Source organism: Capra hircus, chromosome 11, assembly GCF_001704415.2.
Source record: "Capra hircus breed San Clemente chromosome 11, ASM170441v1, whole genome shotgun sequence".
Taxonomy (NCBI): Eukaryota; Metazoa; Chordata; class Mammalia; order Artiodactyla; family Bovidae; genus Capra; species Capra hircus.
Window position 1 is genome coordinate 101,768 of NC_030818.1, and position 14,475 is coordinate 116,242.

The window sequence follows — 14,475 nt, forward strand, 5'->3', positions numbered from 1 at the left end:
TGAGTTTTTTGTTTTTGTCTTCATAGAATGGGAAATCTAAAGAGCAGCAGCAGCCTGTGAGAATGAGTCAGGGGTTCATCAACCAACATACGGTGCAACGCCAGGGAAAGCAAATTTGTAAATACTTTCTTGAAAGGAAGTGTATTAAGGTATAGTATAAGCAAAAATACATTAAGATGTAAGGTATAGCAAAAATGCTCTAAAACCAGCTTCTGTTTCTGTTAGACACTCCGAAAGCATACCTGTATAATTTTAGAACTGTTTTCTTTCTGGAAAGGTTTCAAGTAGAGAATTTTACTGAAATATTCTTTTGTAGTTAAAAAGTAGTAATGTAATTCCACAGTGATAAGAGAAGAGAGTCTGTATGATTTTAATACTTTAGACCATGAAATTTTTGTACCTTGTTTTATGTCTCTGAAAACAGATAATTTTTTTTAAATGCTTTGTGTTAAAAATGTTAAGGACTTGACAGATTGCAAGCCAAAATATGTAATACGATGCAGTTATAATAGCTCTTTAAAAAGCAGACTATACTGCTTCTAACTAAGACTTTGTTTTCTTCTGGAATCATTTGCTTATCCAGAATTAAGTAGGAATTGTAATGGCTTAACTGTGAGAAATAATAGCTTTCCCTTGTTTCTTCCTTCGGCCCAGGGAGACCAATGTAAATTTGATCATGATGCAGAGATAGAGAAGAAAAAGGAAATGTGTAAGTTTTATGTACAAGGATATTGTACCAGAGGGGAAAACTGCCTTTATTTGCATAATATCCTTTATCACAAGATACAGTAAATTTACTTTTCATAAATGTTTACATGAATGTAAAATTTTGAATGAAACAAATATTTTAACCGTGGCAAAATTATATTATCTAAGCTCAACTCGGTATTGAAGTGATTAAATTGTTCACAGATTAGAAATTCTCTCAAATGTACATCCTCGCTAACTGGGTAGTGTAACAGGGTCATGAGACCTTACATTTTAGGTCCCAGGAAAACTTTCTCAGAATTTCTGCTGTGACATCCCTGAATTGAATCTGTATTCATGAAATCTACTTCATAAAAGAGGCAGGAATTGCGTAGTTTGGGAGTACTTCTTTTCTGTTATTCTCTGTGCTGTATAGAGATTAATTGTCCCTTAATTGAAGAGTAACCCTAACTCTTGAGTATAAATGGTCTAGACATGCTATGAAAACATGGAACATAACAGTTTAGGACAGCTGCACATTTGGTCACCACAAAAGTTGTTTTCCTTTAAATCATTCAATATAAGGAATCTCAAACCCTAACTTGAGAAATTTTTCCTGGAAAATAATATCGGAGTTGTGTATATGGATCCCATTTTAAACAAGTCTAACAAGGATCCAGATTTGCAAGACACATTATTATTACTGACTTTAATTCCCTCACCCCAAAAGAATGCTTTAAAAATAGTCAAATTTCTCAAAGTATTTAAAATGCACATCTCTTTTGTCTTATCAGTGAAACATACCTGTGGTTTAAGAATGATTATGAGGGAGAAATTTGTCCTGTGATAGCCAATAAACTTCATGTGTATAATCATCCTAAAGTTAATTTTCTTATAACCCAGTTAATAATTTATTGTCTCGTGCTTTATTTTGTTAAGAATGGATCTTTTTATTTTTAATTCATTAATTTATTTGGCTGTCCTGGATCTTAGTTGCAGCACGTGGGATCTTTAGCATGTGGGCTTTAGTTCCCTGACCAGGGATCGAACCCTGGACCCCTGCATCGGGAGTGCTGAGTCTCAGCCAGTGGACCACCAGGGAAGTCCTGTCGTCTCATATTTTACATAGAGAATTTAATGTTTCCACTAGTAGAAAAGAACTTCATTAAGGAAAAATAAAGTTATTAGATTAATAATAAGTTATTTTAGCAGGATTAAAATTTTTTTCTTCCTTAACACTTGAGTTACATGAATATCCTTGCAAGTTTTACCATACAGGAGCAAAATGTTATCAGGGAGAATATTGCAAGTTTTCACATGCTCCATTGACTGATGAAACACAAGAACTGTTGGCTAAAGTAAGTACAATTTTAATTTTTGTTTTTCTTTTTTAAAGAATACGTTTGAACCTAAGGGTGGGAATTTAAAAAGACACTTATTTAAGGAGAATGCTTCATGGGTTAGCATCTGGGTTATATTACGACAACTTACTTCAGTATAGAAAATTATTATTCATTTGTATGTTTTCCCTTGTAGCTTAAAGGAAAATTTATACTTGTTGCTGGTATAAATTGAAATGTTCTTAAAAACTTCAGTGTATTTAGCGACTTCAGTAGCTATGTCAGCCAATGGAAAACAAAGCAGATAGAAATAGTACTCGTGATACACTCTTAGAAGGAAAGTTAAGGATCATTGGTTGATAAATATTTTAGAGTTACGTCAAAGCATACGCAAATGATTATTTCAAAGTTTTCTTCAAAAGCTCTTTCAGATTGTAAGAAAAGATAGTTGAAAAATAATAGTTGTTTATGTCCTTTCATTTCCATGTGTAAGTTGGACCTGATTTCTTCAAAATTAAATTGAAATGTGAGTGAAAAGAAAAGATTCTTTTTTTTTTTTTTTTTTTTTTTACTTTATTTTACTTTACAATACTGTATTGGTTTTGCCATACATTGACATGAATCCGCCACGGGTGTACATGAGTTCCCAGTCCTGAACCCCCCCTCCCACCTCCCACCTCATATCATCTCTCTGGATCATCCCCGTGCACCAGCCCCCAGCATCCCGTATCCTGTATCGAACATAGACGGGCGATTCATTTCTTACATGATAGTATACATATTTCAGTGCTATTCTCCCAAATCATCCCACCCTCTCCCTCTCCCTCAGAGTCCAAAAGTCCGTTCTATACATCTGTGTCTTTTTTGCTGTCTCGCATACAGGGTTATCCTTACCATCTTTCTAAATTCCATATATATGTGTTAGTATACTGTATTGGTGTTTTTCTTTCTGGCTTACTTCACTATGTATGATCGGCTCAGTTTCATCTACCTCATGAGAACTGATTCAAATGTATTCTTTTTAATGGCTGAGTAATACTCCATTGTGTATATGTACCACAGCTTTCTTATCCATTCATCTGCTGATGGACGTCTAGGTTGTTTCCATGTCCTGGCTATTATAAACAGTGCTGCAATGAACATTGGGGTCTCAATTCTGGTTTCCTCAGTGTGTATGCCCAGCAGTGGGATTGCTGGGTCATAAGGCAGTTCTGTCTGCAATTTTTTAAGGAGTCTCCACACTGTTCTCCATAGTGGCTGTACTAGTTTGCATTCCCACCTACAGTGTAAGAGGGCTCCCTTTTCTCCACACCCTCTCCAGCATTTATTGCTTGCAGACTTCTGGATCTCAGCCATTCTGACTAGTGTGAAATGATACCTCATTGTGGTCTTGATTTGCATTTCTCTGATAATGAGTGATGTTGAGCATCTTTTCATGTGTTTGTTAGCCATCCATATGTCTTCTTTGGAGAAATGTCTATTTAGTTCTTTGGCCCATTTTTTGATTGGGTCGTTTATTTTTCTGGAATTGAGCTACATAAGTTGCTTGTATATTTTTGAGATTAGTTGTTTGTCAGTTGTTTCATTTGCTATAATTTTCTCCCATTCAGAAGGCTGTCTTTTCACCTTGCTTATAGTTTCCTTTGTTGTGCAGAAGCTTTTAATTTTAATTAGATCCCATTTGTTTATTTTTGCTTTTGTTTCCAGTATTCTGGGATGTGCAGTCTCTTTAACAAGTGGTGCTGGGAAAACTGGTCAACCACTTGTAAAAGAATGAAACTAGATTACTTTCTAACACCACACACAAAAATAAACTCAAAATGGATTAAAGATCTAAATGTAAGACCTGAAACTATAAAACTCCTAGAGGAGAACGTAGGCAAAACACTCTCCGAAAAGATTCTTTTGAAACCAGACTGTTCAATCTTGCAACAAAAGCTCCCTTGAGCATATGCGAATATTGGAAAGTCAAAGGTCCTTATTTCTGAAAAGTCAAAGGTCCTTATGTATTTAGTTTTGAAATAGGAAGAGTTATCCTGGAATTAGAAATTATAGCAAATATTTGGTTGTTTATTACCATGAAGCATATATGGAAAAAATGATGCATATAGAATTCATTTTCTAGTTCCCCTTTTAATAAATATTATTAGGTGATTACTAGGATTAATGGTGTAGGAATCTTTAGGAAATTACAAGAAGAAAAAAAAAAGGAAAATTATAAGAGTATGATGATGTACCTGAATTAGATAGTACATGAAAATGATTGTGAATTTTTTTTCCCTCTATATTAGATTTTGGATCCTGAAAGGAAGTCATCATGAAAATAAAATAGATGAAAAAGGTAAAATTAAAATTTAACATTTTTTTTCCCCCTCTGAAATGTCCCTAGAAATTGGCATGGGAACATATATTTTCTCAAATAGAAGTCTTTTTCTTGCTCACTTAAAAAAATTATACAATATTTGATAGATATAAATAGATATATATGTGGGTCTCTGTGGATCTACTTCCCACTCTGGATTTGTCACTGTCTTTTTGTATTTTTATTCTCTTGTTTTATTCTTTGTAGATTTACCAAACGGGTAAGGTTAACTGAATATTATGCTTGGGTTTGGATATTATTTTAAACAGTATCATATTTGATATTTATTAGTGACTTGCTATTTTTACTCATCATTATGCTTCTAAGATTCATTCATGTATATGCATGCAGCTGTCATTCATTTGTACTCTTGTATAACATTTTTTTCTATGAATATATTACAATTTATTTAGACATTCTACTGTTGATGGACATTGAGGTTATTTTCAATTTTTAAAATACACACTCTTATTATAAAAAAGTGTTTTACCTGTCTTCTGATGGAAATGTGTGTGAGTTGTCCTGAGTATGAATCAGGAAATAGAATTGTTGTATCATCTTAAAACTTAAGATAATCTGTATACTTATGCCTGATTTATATTGTGGTACAGCAGAAACCAATACAACATTGTAAAGCAATTTTTTTCCAATTAAAAAAATAATAAACTTAGGATAATGCCAGTCTTTTCTAAAGTAGTTCTTACAGTTTTTATTCCCACCAACTATGTAAAAGAAATTCCATTACTCCACCTTCAGAAATGGTATGGACCTGACAGAAGCAAAAGATATTCAGAAGAGCTGGCAAGAATACACAGAAGAACTGTATAAAAAAAATCTTCACGACCCAGATAATCACGATGGTGTGATCACTCACCTAGAGCCAGACATCCTGGAGTGCGAAATTAAGTGAGCCTTAGGAAGCATCACTATGAACAAAGCTAGTGGAGGTTATGGAATTCCAGTTGAGCTATTTCAAATCCTAAAAGATGATGCTGTGAAAGTGCTGCACTCAATATGCCAGCAAATTTGGAAAACTCAGCAGTGGCCACAGGACTGGAAAAGGTCAGTTTTCATTCCAATCCCAAAGAAGGGCAATGCAAAAGAATGTTCAAACTACCACACAATTGCACTCATCTCACACGTTAGTAAAGTAATGCTCAAAATTCTCCAAGCCAGGCTTCAGCAATACGTGAACCGTGACTTTCCAGATGTTCAAGCTGGTTTTAGAAAAGCAGAAGAACCAGAGATCAAATTGCCAACATCTGCTGGATCGTGGAAAAAGCAAGAGAGTTCCAGAAAAACATCTATTTCTGCTTTATTGACTATGCCAAAGCCTTTGACTGTGTGGATCACAATAAACTGTAAAATTCTGAAAGAGATGGGAATACTAGACCACCTGACCTGCCTCTTGAGAAACCTGTATGCAGGTCAGGAAGCAACAGTTAGAACTTGACATGGAACAACAGACTGGTTCCAAATAGGAAAAGGAGTACATCAAGGCTGTATATTGTCACTGTGCTTATTTAACTTACATGCAGAGTACATCATGAGAAACACTGGGCTGGAAGAAGCACAAGCTGGAATCAAGACTGCCAGGAGAAATATCACTAACCTCAGATATGCAGATGACACCACCCTTATGGCAGAAAGTGAAGAACTAAAGAGCCTCTTGATGAAAGTGAAAGAGGAGAGTGAAAAAGTTGGCTTAAAGCTCAGCATTCAGAAAACTTGAGATCATGGCATCTGGTCCCATCACTTCATGGGAAATAGATGGGGAAACAGTGGCAGACTCTGTCTTTTGGGGCTCCAAAATCACCACAGATGGTGATTGCAACCGTGAAATTAAAAGACGCTGACTCCTTGGAAGGAAAGTTATGACCAACCTAGACAGCATATTGAAAAGCAGAGACATTATTTTGCCAACAAAGGTCCATCTAGTCAAGGCTATGGTTTTTCCAGTAGTCATGTATGGATTTGAGAGTTGGACTGTAAAGAAAGCTGAGTGCCGAAAAATTGATGCTTTTGAACTGTGGTGTTGGAGAAGACTCTTGAGAGTCCCTTGGACTGCAAGGAGATCCAACCAGTCCATCCTAAAGGAGATCAGTCCTGGGTGTTCATTGGAAGGACTGAAGCTGAAACTCCAATACTTTGGCCACCTGATGCATAGATCTGACTAATTTGAAAAGACCCTGATGCTGGGAAAGATTGAGAGCAGGAGGAGAAGGGACGACAGAGGATGAGATGGTTGGATGGCATCACCAACTCAGTGGACATGAGTTTGGGTGGACACCGGGAGTTGGTGATGGACAGGGAGGCCTGGCGTGCTGCGGTTCATGGGGTCTCCAACAGTCAGACATGACTGAGCGACTGAACTGAACTGACCTTCAGCAATGCTTTAATTGTCAGGATTTAAAATTTTTGACCAATTTACTGGATGTAGAAATGGTGTCACATAGCTTTATTTTCATAAAGTTGTACATCTTTCCGATGCTTACTAGCTTTTGAGCTTCAGCTTTAGTGAAATGCTGTTAATCTCTTTTGCCAGTATTTGTATATTGGACTGATTTCAGGAAAAAGAGAGTGGCTATAGGTGTAGGGAAAATGGAAGAATTAAGGCTAATTGATTTTTTTTTAACAAGGTGTGATGAAGACTTTATTTTCTTTTTTTTTTTCCCATATGGAAAACCAGTTCCCAGTACCATTCAACTGAAAATACTTCTTTCCCCCACTGATTTGTAATAGCCCCTGTGTTGTATATTGAGTTTCTTCAAATGAAGGTCTGTTTCTGGGATCTCTGTCTGCTCCTTTTGTCTGTTTCTCTAATACTCTACTGCTTTAATTACTGGAGCTTTACTGGATTTTGATATAGTTTGATAGAGAATCTGCTGTCAGTGCAGGAGACACAAGATGTGGGCTTGATCGCTGGTTGGGAGGATGCCCTGGAGTAGGAAATGGCAACCTGCTCCAGTATTCTTGCCTGGAAACTTCCATTTACAGGGAAGTCTGGTGGGCTACAGTCCACGGAGTTCATTCTTTTTTTTTTTTAATAGCTTTAGAGGTGGGGTGTGTGGCTAAGTTGATAATTTTTACCAACTGATAACTTTTTTTTTGTCTTGGTCTTTTTGGCCACACTGCATGGCATATGGGATCTTAGTTCCCCAACCGGGGATCAAACCCGTGCCTCCTGCATTGGAAGCCTAGGGTCTTAACCACTGGACCACCAGGGAAATCCCCAGCTAATGTGTTTTTGTTTTTTCTTCTGTAGCTTTGTATGGATGAAGAGTGCTTGTGTCTGTTTATCCCTGTTCAAGACTAATTCAAGACTTGATTTGGAGTGGTTTACAAGATTCCTGGTGTAGAGCGCCCCCTTGTGTCATTATAGTGAAGTGCAACTTCCGTGGACAGTGCGGAGGGACAGACAGCATGTGGTGTCTAATGTGAAGGGTTGGTCTCCACCAAGATGGTTCCAGCCATTGAAACAGGAGGAGTGTATATGGCAGAGATGCCAGCTGGTGCACAGATGTTATGGTAGTAGGTTGCAGAGGTCTCTTCTGAGTGATTGCATGTTCTCAATAAAATAGGAAGCAAGGTTAGACTGAGTAAGGATGGGTGAAGAGGTATAGGAGTTTGAAGAGAAAACCATCAGGTTTCTCATAGAAGACGTCTGAATAGTAGACAGTAAATACACAGTTAGCTCTTTTCATGTCATTAACTACATTCACAACATGTTGTTAATGGTTGCTCATAGTTTTGTTTTAAATTATGGTTTGATGATATTTTTTAAAACCCATTTCCTGTTGTTGGACAAAAAAGTTGTTTCCAGTTTCCTACTATTATAAATAAAATGGAACAGTGTCTCTTGCTATACCGTTCTTTTCTTTTTTAATAGAAATTCCAGTGATGACGTTTCGTTCCCTGGCCGCCTCACAGCCTCTCGCGCTCTGCTGCCCTGGCCCAAGGGCTCACGGCGTGTCCCCACGGAAGCCTGCCCCGCGCGCGGGCCGGGCAGGACGGAGCTTGGCGGGCCGCAGGGTGCCGCCGACACCCCCCTGGGCGGCCGGCCGGTTGAGAGCGGAGGGCGCGGGGAGTGCGCTGTGGAGCGACGGCCGGGGCTTCTGCTATACCATTCTTAAGCCTGGAGTTCCTAAATCTTTTGTCGATAAGATAGAAGAATGGTTTTCTTTCTCATTGGTTCATAAACTGCAGTAGAATGTAAAGTTTAGGAGTGTTCAATTTAGTCACTCAGTCGTGTCCGACTCTCTGCGACCCCATGAATCGCAGCACGCCAGGCCTCCCTGCCCATCACCATCTCCCGGAGTTCACTCAGACTCACGACCATCGAGTCAGTGATGCCATCCAGCCATCTCATCCTCTGTCGTCCCCTTCTCCTCCTGCCCCCAATCCCTCCCAGCATCAAAGTCTTTTCCAATGGGAGTATGGTGATATCTTAATATAATATTCAAATACAGAGTTTTCCAAGCACAAATAATAAGCTTCTAAGCATGTACTTTTGTTCAGTAGTACTGATGATTATTCGAAAAATACAATGAAACTGAAACGATCATCATTATATATAATAGGATCACAAGCGTGCTGTGTACAGTAGAGGCCAGCATTAGTGACACTTGTTAGCAAAGCCCTGTTTGAAAATATGAGTCAGAATTATTCTGGTTGTAACCTAATCCCATAAAAGCCAGAAAGGAAATTGAATATACTCCAACAGAGGTGTATCAGACAAGACCTGGGAAAGGAAGAAACAAGGATGGGTCCTGGGCCCTTAGCGTGAGGAGTCTGAGCTGAGAGCAATCATCGCTCAGCACCGTTGCTGTCTGCCAGATTTGCTCCATGGCGGTGATGCGGGGGGGAGAGAATGCACCAGAATCGTCCATACGAAGCCACGTGGGAGAGACGCTGAGTCGATGCTCTAACAAGGTTCAGTGTAAGAACCTTCTATTATTTAATGACATTGTTCAAGGGAGTGGTTATGTTCCCTGTAGAACTGATATTTTATATCTTCTTTAAAGATCACACACAGTTGAAAGGAATTCAAGATCTTGTCTTGGGCGGTGGTAGAAGGTACATTTTATGGCCAACCTGTATGTAAGCTAACATTGGCTATTGTGCAGTAAGCTAACATGAGCGCATACTTAGCATGTGCAAGCGCTGGGCTATTTTATTCAGTACTGTTTGACTTTTTATAATTTAAGCCTCAAAACCTTTTGAGGTGGATAAGGGGATCCATTGCTTAGAAAAGAAATAAAAATATTTAGCTTATACTTTCTCTCTTTTCATGAGCCTTGGAAATACTTGTATTTAATCTTCTATGACAGTTTTTAACAATTTTTTCCTCATGTAACGTCTAGTTTAAATACACATACAAAGTTTATGTATAAGAAAAAAGTATGTTTTCGAAGAGGCAGTACCCACCTCACCTCTGAAGTTAGAAGCCCAAGCAGAGGTTGAAGGGACTGAGAGTCACGGAAATTTGAATAGCTACAGCTATTATTATTATTTTGAAGAGGCAAGCATCTCTGTGTCAGGGGAGTCTCTTAACTTGTGGTATTAAGTCAACCTGAAGGAGAGGCATGTTCTCAGCGGTGCCCTCTGCACCTGAAGCAGCCTCAGGCCGTGGCTGCTTGCGTGAGGGCTGTTAGAGCCGCTTTCAGCTGCTCTCCAGCCTCCAGTTTCCACTTGCTTCTCTGCAATTCACTCTCTTTTCCTCAGAGCAGGCTTTCCAAGGTACTGCCTCAGTCAGGCCTCTACTCGGGGCCTTGAATCAGGGTCTGTTTATCTGCCCGGTTTTAAGCACTCTGAAGCCTGGGCATCACCAGACTGAAGTGCCTGCAGCCTCTGCTGCTCCCCTTGGTTTCCTCCTGTAAATTATTGATGAATCTCACTGACCTTTGAGGCACTTGCAAGCAAGTACATGTACTATAAAACCGTAGCCATAGATCTTCATGACTCAGGTATTGAACCCAGGTCTCCTGTGTTGCAGGCAGATTCTTTACCATCTGAGCCACTAGGAATGCTTATAATAAAACCATAGTTTAAAAAAAAAAATCTGAACCAGGGGAAATAATAAAAAAGTTGTAATGGGGAAAACTGTACATGGATTTACACATCGTTTGGTCTGCATGGTTGCGACTGTATTAAATGTATCTCTGGTTGGTTTTTTTTTTTGGCCATGTTGCACAGCATGCAGAATTTTAGTTCCCTGACCAGGAATCGAACCGGTGCCCCCTGCAGTAGGGGCATGAAATCTTACTCACTAGACCACCAGGACAACCCTATCACTGATCTTCTTTTAGAGCCCAGACCAAAATGATGAAGTGATTATCTGTTTACCTCTTATTTTCAGGAAGGAGAAAAGATATAAAACCTAACTGTTCTAATAATAGTTTCATAAAAACAGTTCTTACATAGGTCTTCATTATGGAAATCACTGAGTGGGACGTGAACAGATTTCTCATTTCTAAGATTCCCTGTGACGTTTCGTAGAACTTTTTTGCAGTCAGTTACTAAAAGGCACATGACAGGAAAACTCAGTGTTTGTCAGTTGGTGAGACAATATAAGTCAAGTATGTAGCCTTCCAGCCATGGAATCAAAAGACATGTGCTCCTTGGAAGAAAAGCTATGACAAACCTAGACAGCGTGAGAAAATGCAGTGACATCCCTTTGCTGACCAAGGTCCATATAGTCCAAGCTGTGGTTTTTCCTGTAATCATGTACGGATATGAGAATTGGACCGTAAAGAAGGCTGAGCGCCGAAGAATTGATGCTTTTGAACTGTGGTGCTGGCCAAGACTCTTAAGAGTCCCTGGGACTGCAAGGAGATCAAATCAGTCAATCCTAATGGAAATCAACCATGAATATTCATTGGAAGGACCGATACTGAAGCTGAAGCTTCAATACTCTGACCACCTGATGAGAAGAGCCGACTCATTGGAAAAGACCCTGATGCTGAGAAGGATTGAAGGCAGGAAGAGAAGGGGACGACAGAGGATGAGATGTTTGGATGGCATCACAGACTCCATGGACATGAGTTTCAACAAACTCAGGTAGATAGTAAAGGACAGGGAAACCTGATGTGCTGCAGTCCATGGGGTCACAAGAGTTGGACGTGACTTAGTAACTGAAAGACAATGTAGTCTTCCAGTATGTTAACTTGACCCAATTGTAGAACTTCAGTAATTTCAGGTGCAAAAGTGTTGGATTACCTGCCCCCAGTCTTAATAGGATTCCTGACATCCAGCACAGTTAGCTCAGTTCACTGAGTAGTTTTATTAAACATAACCATTCAGGGGTTAAAAAAAATACTGATGCGTGGGGCCCACGCAGGCAGAAATTTTTATTTTGGAGTTTTGGAGGGAAGCCTGGGATGTGTGAACCTGGGGTTTTTTCAGTAGCTTTCAGGTGACTCAAGAGCACACCAAGGTTGAATACTACTGGTCTCAATAAGTAATGGAAAAGTCATTCTTGCCATTAGTTGGCTTAAGCTTGAAATACAAATTCAGGTCCTCTGCTGCACTCCCGGAAAAGCTAACATTTCTTGAGATACTTGTTAAGGAACTAGATGTTGCCATGTCTAAACAGACACCCAGAACGGATGCAGCTGTCTTAAGACCTCAAGGGGAGCTGGCTAGTCAGTGGAAGATGACAGAGAAGAGACTTGGGAAGAACCTGGGTCCTTGAGAACAACTGAGCCATGGAACTCACGACTCTTAAAAGAGGAGATGGCCAACATTCAGATTTCATGTTATGCCATGTGAAATCATATATTCTCTTTACTGTTTAGACCATTTTGATGTAGGCTTTATGTTACCTGCAGTCAAAGACAAGCTAATCCACGTGAACCCAAAATAAACTATTTGTTGATCCAGAGGCCACGAGTCCTCACCCACCACTGCCCTCACCCAGACTCTGTTCACCATGTCAGCTCCTATAGGCGCCACAGTGAGAAACAGTAAGAAACAAGCATGCTTTCTTTCACAGTCAGCATCTCTGAAATTGGGATACACTTTACAGCTGAAACTCCAGTACTTTGGCCACCTCATGCGAAGAGTTGACTCATTGGAAAAGACTGATGCTGGGAGGGATTGAGGGCAGGAGGAAAAGGGGATGACAGAGGATGAGATGGCTGGATGGCATCACCGACTCGATGGACGTGAGTTTGAGTGAACTCCGGGAGTTGGTGATGGACAGGGAGGCCTGGTGTGCTGCGATTCATGGGGTCGCAAAGAGTCAGACACAACTGAGTGACTGAACTGAGCTGAACTTACAGCTGATGGGAATATCACATTTTCATTGAGCATTATTTTTTCTTACTGGTACATTAAAAATGGTGGCTTTTATTAAGTTACCGACATTTCAGTTTGAAAATGGGGGAGGCAGTATTCTAAGGTGGCTGCCCAAATTTTTGACCCCAGTGTAAACAGCCTGCATAACCGTCTCCATTAAGATCTCTGATCAGTTGGTTCTGAGTTCATCAAAAGGAAGATGATTACAGGTGGGCTGTAACTAACCAGATGAATCCTTAAAAAAGACTAGGGCATTCCCAGGTGGCCCTAGTGGTAAAAGAACCCGCCTGTTAATACAGGAGACAAGAGGCGTGATTCAATCCCTGGGTCAGGAAGATCCCCTGGAGGAGGGCATGACAGCCCACTCCAGTATTCTTGCCTGGAGAGTCCCATGGACAGAGGAGCCTGGCAGGCTGCAGTCCATGGGTCCAGGAGCTGAACACGGCAGCATGCGTGCACTGCCTCTGCCTGGTCTTGGGACTGCAGACCAGAGTTCAGGTGTTACTTTGGGAGGTCTCGATCTTCAAGGCTGCTGGGGAGAGAAGAGTGAGATTAGGGAAGTCATTGCCACAAGACATTTTACCCAGATTCAGCTATTTTTTCTTTTTCTTTTTTTTTCTGGCTGTGCCACATGGCATGTGGGATCTTAGTTCCCCAACCAGTGATTGAACCTATATCCCCTGCATTGGAAGTGCAGAGTCTCAACCACTGGACTTCCAGGGAAGTCCTTTCAGCTGGTTTTCTTGAGTAAAATTCTCTTTGAATTGTAAGCCTTTAATTTCCAGAATTCTGAAAAAAAAATTTAATTTTCACTGTCTTGGTCATTGTCCTCTCATACTTTTTATGAAGCAGTAGATTTCAGAGACCCTTTGTCTGTCCTTTCAGGAGGGATGACAACATCCCTTCTGAAGTATTGTTTGACATGTTTTTCTACCATGTCTGTACTTTAGAAATGCTTATCTTTGCCTGGTATGAAGACTGCAGGTGTCCCATCTTCTAGTCTTTTATTTCAGAATCCCCCTGCCTGGCGGTCCAGGAACTCATCTTTCCAGCCTGATGTTCCTCATTTCTGAGTGGGTAAGGCCTTCACTCCTGCTCCAGATATTTAAACTGCCTCTTTCAGGGGTTCCACAGAAGTGGCCTTGTTTACCATTCATACAAGTCTTAAGTAAATACAAGTTTTGAATCCCAGCTGTATCCTGCACAAAAATATTTTAAATTTATTTGCGTGGATGTGTTGCTTGGCAGGTAAGCTTGTTACATAATAATATAAACTGGACTTAATATTGGACTTCCTGAACAAATTCGTGATTCAGCCCATATCTGCTGACACACCAGCCTTTCTGTGTACCCGAGGACCGTAAGCCAATTTCAACTTCCTCATGTCGCAGAGCTCAGTTTGGTGAATCCAGATTCAACAGAAACACTCCTTTTTTAGCCAAAGACATATAAAACGGTCACTTCGGTGTGAAAAGAAGGAAAACCTGGTCCCAGTGAATTCCTGATTGTCTCGGGTGCTGAATGGCTGTCCTTGTGTGGCCGTGAAGGGTTCTATGTTCTCCCCAAGCTGCAGAGGTGATGTGAGCTGCCCCTCAGGAAACAGAAAGCTGCCCAGCCTCCTGCAAGACTGCCATCACCTCTGCTGGGCTGAATTCTTGGGGATGCGCCCTCCAGCTAAATCTGCACCAAAAAAAAAAAAAAGTGACTGACTTTTGGACGGGATATACAGGCCCCTCCAGGTGGGAGACTAGAGGGCAGGATGGGGAAGGGAGCATCCTGGGACAGATG

At 40.2% G+C, this 14,475-nt stretch overlaps 1 protein-coding gene across 2 annotated transcripts in view; it reads left to right on the top strand.

Annotated features, from left to right (window-relative positions):
- The window catches only part of ZC3H8 (zinc finger CCCH-type containing 8), a 28,666-nt gene extending 20,412 nt beyond the window's left edge, over positions 1 to 8,254 (top strand). For both annotated transcript variants that reach the window (XM_005686228.2, XM_005686229.3), the window contains 5 exons: positions 27 to 149; positions 655 to 766; positions 1,936 to 2,045; positions 4,319 to 4,368; positions 7,655 to 8,254. In XM_005686228.2, coding sequence (XP_005686285.1) covers positions 27 to 149; positions 655 to 766; positions 1,936 to 2,045; positions 4,319 to 4,348 — 375 coding nt within the window. In that variant the 3' untranslated portion in view covers positions 4,349 to 4,368; positions 7,655 to 8,254. The remainder of the gene's footprint in view (positions 1 to 26; positions 150 to 654; positions 767 to 1,935; positions 2,046 to 4,318; positions 4,369 to 7,654) is intronic.